Source organism: Austrofundulus limnaeus, unplaced genomic scaffold (assembly GCF_001266775.1).
Source record: "Austrofundulus limnaeus strain Quisiro unplaced genomic scaffold, Austrofundulus_limnaeus-1.0 Scaffold443, whole genome shotgun sequence".
Lineage (NCBI taxonomy): Eukaryota > Metazoa > Chordata > Actinopteri > Cyprinodontiformes > Rivulidae > Austrofundulus > Austrofundulus limnaeus.
This window is the reverse complement of record NW_013952845.1, coordinates 193,834-201,928: the sequence shown is the minus strand read 5'-3', so window position 1 is coordinate 201,928 and position 8,095 is coordinate 193,834. Positions and strand designations below refer to the sequence as shown.

Sequence of the window (8,095 nt, the reverse complement as noted above, 5' to 3'; positions counted from 1 at the left end):
ATTATTATTATTATTATTTTTTGCATGCACACCTACTTGTGGGGACCTAAGGCTACTTAGGGGGGACCCTGACTGGTACTTATGGGGACTTGAATCTAGTCTCATGGAGGGTAAACATCAATGGTGGGTCAAGGGTTAAGTTTAAGGCTAAGATGTTAATTGAGTTTAGGTTAGCTTCAGGGTCATCCACTGTACGTGCCTGTGAGGTTAGCTTTAGGGTTGGTGGTCAGGCTGTAGAAACTAATGGAAGTCATTGCCAGGTCCCCATAAAGATAGCTGCACCAGACTGTGTGTGTGTGAATGTGTCTGTGTGTGTGTTTGGTCCCAGGGTATTATTTTCCTAACACCAGTGAAATCCCATTACCACTATTTGTCTTTTTGACACTCTCTGCCAGCTTTTCACTCATTTCTTCACCTCTTCTGTCAGATTTTGTGCTTTTTTCTCCAGATTTAAACATCCAGCATGCAAATATGGGCTGCAATGGATGCTGGCATACTTAACACCAAGAAAAAAAAAAGAAAAGAAAAAAAACAACAACAACAGACTGTAAAGGTGCAGTGAATCAGCATGTAACTTGGGTCTAATTGGTTTGGTTAAAAGTGTTCTCAGCCACCTGCCTTTGTTTTTTCTCTTCTTTTTTTTTGTAAACGACTTTCACAAGAACCTTGTTATGGCAAAATGTGTGGCTGCAGTTTAGTTTAAAGGCTGGAACAGTTTCGTCTTTTTCAAATGTATTCAGCTTCTCTCCCCCTCAACTCAATTGTTGTTGTTTTTTTTGCCTTGCACCAGTCTGCCTCTATTTTATTGTTCTCATCTGCATCATTTTATTCTTTTCACWACCAGCCATCCTCATCTGTCTGCTAGGATGTGTTTTATTATCACGCACAGTCTGTTTACACCTTTGGGCCTCCTCACTGAAGTCTTCATCAAAAAAAGCAGTAGCAGGTGATTTGAAGTAGCAGGCGTGATGTGTTTGTGCATCGGTGTCGCAGGGATGGTGGATCTGTGACCGTGCAAAACATCTAAAATGACTTGCAGCTGATAATAAATGAGGAAAAATGGTGTTTCTTATAATAAAACTCAGCTGTGTTTCTGTGCTCTGAGAGATGTAGAAGCCGAAGAACCTGAGGGGAAATCGATACAGTTGGGGAATACTGTAAAATGTTGCCGACTTGGGCTGTAAAATCACATCAAGTGGACAGGAGGTGAAGAAAAGCAGACATCATGATTCGCATCACGTCCTCTGGAGCAGCTCTGACTGCCTGTTTGTGTCTCGTACCTGATTAAATCCAGAGCTGGGAGCTGCCCCCCACTAACTCTGTTGAGGGGCGGCGGGGAGACGCAACGATTAAAATATATGCACACATTACACCGCTAAAGAGCTGAGGGGCTTTGCTCTGTTAAAAAGACCTCGACGAGTGAGATTTCCTGCTTAAATGATGCATAAAAAAGATGACTTGTTACTAAGTAGAAAGGAGTTCCCCTCGTGCTGCAGTGAGCCACTGAAAACAGCTCAGAGAAAGTGAGCGAGACACAAAACACTTTAAAAAAAGAAAATATGATTGACAGCAAAAAGAATGTGAACACACCAGCGAGGCTGGCAGAGGTTTGGTAAATCTGTCAAATTAGCTTTTCTGTTGTTTTATGTCCTGAGAAGCAGCTTCCTCTCTGTTTATTTTTATTTTTAAGCTCGTATTGAAGCAAAAATAACAATGTAAGGATATTTTGCCTTATGGAGTTTTCTGAATTCAAACTATAATTAAAAACCTATACCATTCCTTAAATGGATGCATCACTAAAAACTCTGTTTCTCTTGGTCGTTTGAACATATTTCAACAAAGTAAAATCATCTTTTTTATGTTTTTGCCTTTAGGACTCTAGACTCCATTTACTGTTTGTATTGAAATACTAAAGTGTATAAAACCTCCTAAATGTGCACTAGATACTGTATGATAAACAAAGTATCGTCTGTTAGTGTCTGTGTCCCATTTATCTTTGCTTAACCACAAATATCTTTTTGGTGCCGTTTAAGTTCTAACAATACAATTTCTGTTTCAAATTTTCATAAAAGAATCAGTTCAGACATAACCTGGGGTTATTTTTGAAGAAAAAACAGCAAAATAAGTGACTGAGTCTTAAATAAATACCCACCATCAGCAGCTTAYACTGCAAAACAACAGACACACTTGCAGTTTCATCCTTGAGAGGAGGTAGCAACATGAAGGTCAGACAAAGAAGACAATTCATAGTTTATACCATGTTTTATAGGAGTACAAAACACAATATTTAATGTGAAAAACACTGGATACATGCAGATTTTGTGGTTGAGTTTATTTTTGTTAAATATAACAAGATGGTCAAATCTAACAGCAATGCAACAACATTCATTTATCATTAATGATCTAAACCTGAAGTCTAATGTTTCATGTTAAAAATCAAATGTCAACTAAATGAATTTAAAAAAGCTTTAATAAATCTAATAATATGTAAATGTGCTTCGACCAAAAGTCTTGAATAGAAAGTCACAGATTGTCGCAGGCGGTGCGTCCTCCRCTGTCACGTTTCCTTTGTTTACTCCTTGCCTCCTTCTGTTCCCTGTCTGTCCTTCCTCGGTGCGAACCAATTAAATCTGAGAGATCGACACTCAGGGGTCAAGTTGCGTTTCTGCTGAGTCCGTCTGAGACTCAGTAAAAACACCCGAGCTTCACAACACTTCAAGGCATCATCTGTTTGACCTTGAGCTGAAGTCTAGCGGTGCTCCGACCAAAGCTGAGCAGCTCGGTCTGCACCTGTTCCTTGCTTTTTCTTTCACTTTTTCATAGTTTATTTTTACCTGACCCCCGCCGTGTTTACATGTGTGTTATTTTTTTTTATTTTTCACCAGGATGACTTCCTCTTCAGCGTATCCATAGTGAGTGGGCTCTCCTGTGCCATGCTGGCTGTGGCCAAGTTCATGCTGGGAAAAAAGCTGACCAGTCGGGCACTCATCACTGATGGTACAATATTCATTTCAACCAATAAAACTCAAAGGCCTTCATTTTGTGAATGAATGTCTTTTGATTAAGATTACCACCTCCGCCAACGGCGAGGTAATGTTTTCAGTTGCGTATTTCTGTCTGTCRTTCTGTCTGTGGACAACATTACTCAAAAACTTGTGGACGGATTGTCATGACATTTTTACCACATGTGGGTACTTTGCCAAAGAACACACCTTTAAATTTTGGTGATGTTCCAGATCACGATGTGGATACAGGATTTTTTTTTTCTTTTAACACTCTGAGATCAGCAAAGCTGTGATGCTTTCACAGGGCTTCTGTAAAAAAAACAGTGAGCTGGATTGGACAGTACGAACTTCAAACTTTATAAAAGTAATGTTAAAATCAGATTTAATGACAAATAATTTTTGCCATAATATGCACACTTACAGAACGTTTTGTGACCAGGAAGTGTGTGACTGCACCATGAAACCTAATTTTCCCATTTCCTCAAACACACCACATTTCCGAAACAACCAATCAAAACAGTTTCTCACTACTAGGCTTGTAAACAGAGAGCTCACACAAAATTGTTTCAGCAATTTCTAGAAACGACTCAGCCTGAAACTGAAAATATGGATGGAGGACAACAGAGCTACTTCATGGAAGAAGAACCTCAGCTTAGCCTGTTAGCCTTTGTGCTAGCGCCAACGCTATATTGCCTTATACATATTAACTCGCTGCTGGTGCGACAAACTAGCTAAACTGAGGCCCTTCATCCATATTTTCAGTTCCAGGCTGAGTCATTTCTACCTTCTCCTCTCTGTCAACGCTCTCTGGTTTCATTTAAAAGAGTCGATCATCAGATATTGTCCAAGATTAACCTTCAGGGTGGATATAGCTCGCTAGCAGCCTCGCACCGATGACCTACCCACGTCATCATTTACCCAGAATGCTTTGTGTGTAAATAAAATGGCTGCGTCCGTGCACTATATTTTTAAACTTGTAGTTAAAAAATTATACAAACTAAACAAGTATTTTTACAGTGTTTATTTTACAGTTAAAATGCATGTTTATTAAATAAAGTCTAATGTTACAACTAATCATGGATCCCTTTAAGAAATTAAAGTCAGGTTTCTTTCTGTACTGAAGGATTCGTGTTTTTCAGGCTTTAACTCTCTGGTCGGAGCTATCATGGGATTCTCCATTCTGATCAGCGCTGAAGTCTTCAAGCAGCACCCCGATGTCTGGTTCCTAGATGGAACCATCGGAGTCCTGATCGGACTCATCATTTTGGCGTATGGAGTCAAGTAAGAGACAACGCAACAGGAGTCTCCCATAAATATTGACTCCGGAACGTTTTCTGCACGTTTTCTGATTGTCTTTGTGTCCTCAGGCTCCTGAAAGACATGGTGCCACGAGTCAGACAGACGAGGAATTACGAACGCTTCGAGTGAAAGAGCCGAAAGCTGATTGGATGAGCCGTTTTAGACAAACACACACACACGCACACACACACCTGGGTGCCTCCTGCCCTCTTCTCTCTTGTCTTTCATACGCTCTTACATAACTTGCAGATTTATAAACACAGCACACACACACTCTCACACACACATCTCCCTATACTTACAAATATGTGAATATATGTGCACATATGCTGTACATAGTGTACATAGTACATTCATAAATTCACACGTCTGAGAGACTTTGAGAAAACATGAGAAAAGAAAGAATTCCTCTTTTTTGTCACTTATTCTCTTTTAGCTTTTTTTGCGCTAAACACCCTGGAAATGTTATAGAAGGAATTTATTTAGACAGGCAGTAAAAATGCTGGTTAGAAAACAATAATTAGGCTAACATTTTATTTATTTAATATTTTTTGTTTTTAAATCCAAATTCATCAAATGCAATGCCTGAAAAAATGTTCTTTCTAGTTTACTGAATAAGATGTTAAATTAGCTTTACGATAATGCAACAATACATTAAACAACCTAATATGTGAGTAAGTGTAAGTATTCATAATGGATATTTGCCTGGTGTACTAGGTACTTGCCTAATACAGTATACTAAGTACATATCTGGTATGTACTGACTGGTATTTACTGTGTATGTGGCACACAAGCACAGAGTAACAAGTTACTTTATAATACAGCCTGAATGCAGTGTTGTATAAAGTACCTGAAAGTGATACTTGAGTAAAAGTACAAGTTTCTTATCATAAAATTACTTTGATAAAAGTTAAAGTCTCTTTTAAGAATAATACTTGAGCAAAAGTCTTAAAGTATCTGATTTATTTTGTACTAAAAGTAAATTTCTGACATAAAATACACTTAAGTAATAAAAGTAAAAGTACTGAGTAAAAATGAATGATTAGATTTTCCAAAATACATTTATTGGGAGGTGACCTCTTCAAAAATATTTTTTCTAAAGGTGTGCAGCTTTGATGGATTATGTACACACTAAATACAGTATCAGAATGGTATATATTTATACTTCTCATCCAACCACAATTAAATCTATCCAGGAGCCACAATTTTTTAGGATAGTATTTATTTAAACAATAACAAACCAAAATGAAATAGGAGAAATGACTTTCTACTTCTTACCTTTTTAAAAAAATGTAAGGAGTAAAAAGTACAGATAACGGTGTAAAAATGTAAGGAGTAGAAGGAAAAAGTACGCTGAAAAATAATTACTCAAGCAAAGTAGATAACCAAAATTTCTACTTAAGATCAGTAACAAAGTATTTGTACTTAGTTACTTTACAACTCTGGCCTGAACTCTGTAGGTACCAGGTTTGTAATAAGTACATAAAGTACCTGATCCTTATTTGTAAGGTATCAGCTAAGTATTAGCCAAATACCAGGGATGTACCCTGTCCAGACTGGGTAAGTACCAGGTATAAATCCAGGTGCATACAGGATGTGTGTACCTGATACCTACAAAGACTGGGCGTTATTGTGAAATGACTTGTTTGTGTACTTGCTAAGTACTTAAAAGTACCAGGCATGTGCACAGTAAATATCRGGCTGTATTATATATTCCTACCTATAGGAATAATCTTATGAGGCTGCAGTAGCTGGTGGTCAGTGTTGTGGTTGTGTGGTCCTGAGGCTGCGGGTTCAAATCCAGGATGCATCAGGAAGAGTTCGCTCACCTGCAGAAGGAAGCAGCCAAAAAAAAAAAAAACCTCAAACCACCTATAAGAATCTTTTCTTTTACATTGTCACATTCCTGCTCGGTGATTTTCAATAATCCTTTGACTTTTTTTTTCACTGATAATCAAAAGTGTGCATTTCAGATAATAAGAAACATGTTTATTTAAGATAACTTTAATAACAGGGTGGCCTTTTGTATCTAGTATCTGATTTTGGATTCCTTCTTTTGTGGTTTCAAAACTTTAATAACTAAAGAGTCAAAGGAAATAATCTTAACAACATAAAATGGTGAATATGATCGACTTAAGTGCACAAATATGGCATTATTTTTCCTCTTTTGTGTACCTTTCATGAAATCTACTGTGTGTGATGTGACCAACGGATTAACCTGTCCTGATATCCTGGTGTTTGTTGCCAACAATTTATTACAAAGGCAGTTTTGACACTAAAGCTAAAATGACAGAGAAGTGTTTTCTGAAAACATTTTACCTGCTATGTAGGACTGAATCATCGTGTTGTGTATTTGTTTTTCTTTGTCATAACACAAATCCATTGTTTTTTTTTTTAAACTTGAAACTTTAGGATGAATATCATCAGGCAATAACAACATTAGSTATCATAAATGTGTTTATTTAAGCGCAGATTCCCCGGATGTTTGTTTTGCTTCTCAATCTCTGATTAGTTATTTGCACTGAATCCAGATGACGGTATTTAACTACTTGAATTATTTTAGTCAGAGTTGCCTCTTTTGTCCTCATTTTAACTGTAAAATTCAAACCCGACATAAACTCTGAGATTATAGCAGCTCGTAGGAAAAAAAAAAGAAAAGAAAATAACATTTGCAGTGTTTTGTGTGTCTGCTTCTGCGTTTATTACTGCTTTTTTCAGCATGTTCCCCTGATGTTATTAAACTGTCTATCATCGTGTGCAACGAGCAGAATGTAATAACAAAGCACAAGCTCTGTACATATGTTTATTCCACTGTTTCAGAGTAGACAGCGTGTAGTTAAAGTACAGACTGGTTAATGTTGCATATAGTTACAGAAGTTTACTCTGTAGTGTGAATATACTGTAAATGTTTGACAATTTACTGTCGATTCTTGGTGAAATGAAATGATGCGTTTTACTGTAAGTTGTTACACTGTAGGTGAACATTTCTGATCAGGGTGTCGGAATGACCTGACAGTTCTGTCCAAGGCTTAACTTTGTCACAAACTATAATATTAMCTTTTTGCACAATCCTCAAAAAAATCTGACTTTTTAAGAACAGTTTTATCTTTAAAAAGCAATTAAAAGACTAATGATCATATTTAGATGATAAACACAGATAAAGTTTTTTTATTAAATTTTTTTATTTCAATACTTTTATTGATTTGCTGTTTTGTAGCACTTTGTACGATGACATATTCGGGCCACTTTTCAGATGGAAGAAAAAAGGAAAAAAAAAACAGGAAAATTTTATGTAAAAAAGTCATAAATCTGGCAGAAATTTGCAACATTTAAACTAAATATTTTCTAACATGGTAAAGTCAGAAATTTACAGAAAAAAGAACGTGTAAATGTTAAGGAATGGATAAAGGGCCAATCTACCTGTTTTCACTACCTTCAGCATCTTTAATCTGCTCTAGTTTGAAAACGTTTTTTAGAGAAATCAAATCTGGACTAGATTATTCTACACTGATTGCAGAATATTTGTGAAGTGTGTGATTTGTGAAAGGTATACATTTGATTTTTGAAGCTTCAGTACGTGGTGGTTTCAGCACTTTTTATGTATTTTTTGAACAATTTCAAATTTCCGCCTTTAATTATGAAATTTTCTGAATTTTTCTAGTGAATTTTCCAGTTTGAGTTTGTTTTCTTGAAAATTTCTGAAATAACCTCAAAATTTGAGTTTTTTTGACAAAGTTTTGCTCCTCTGTTTTTTTCCTCTGCAAAGTGGCCCTGATATGCCGTCGTAACTT

General features: G+C 36.6%; 1 protein-coding gene across 1 annotated transcript in view; it reads left to right on the top strand.

Moving 5' to 3' along the window:
- tmem163a (transmembrane protein 163a) overlaps positions 1-5,208 on the top strand; it is a 65,336-nt gene extending 60,128 nt beyond the window's left edge. Inside the window, exons 6-8 of the mRNA XM_014024872.1 lie at positions 2,886-2,997; positions 4,145-4,286; positions 4,373-5,208. Coding sequence (XP_013880326.1) covers positions 2,886-2,997; positions 4,145-4,286; positions 4,373-4,433 — 315 coding nt within the window. The 3' untranslated portion in view covers positions 4,434-5,208. The remainder of the gene's footprint in view (positions 1-2,885; positions 2,998-4,144; positions 4,287-4,372) is intronic.
- Positions 5,209-8,095: the final 2,887 nt, after the last annotated feature.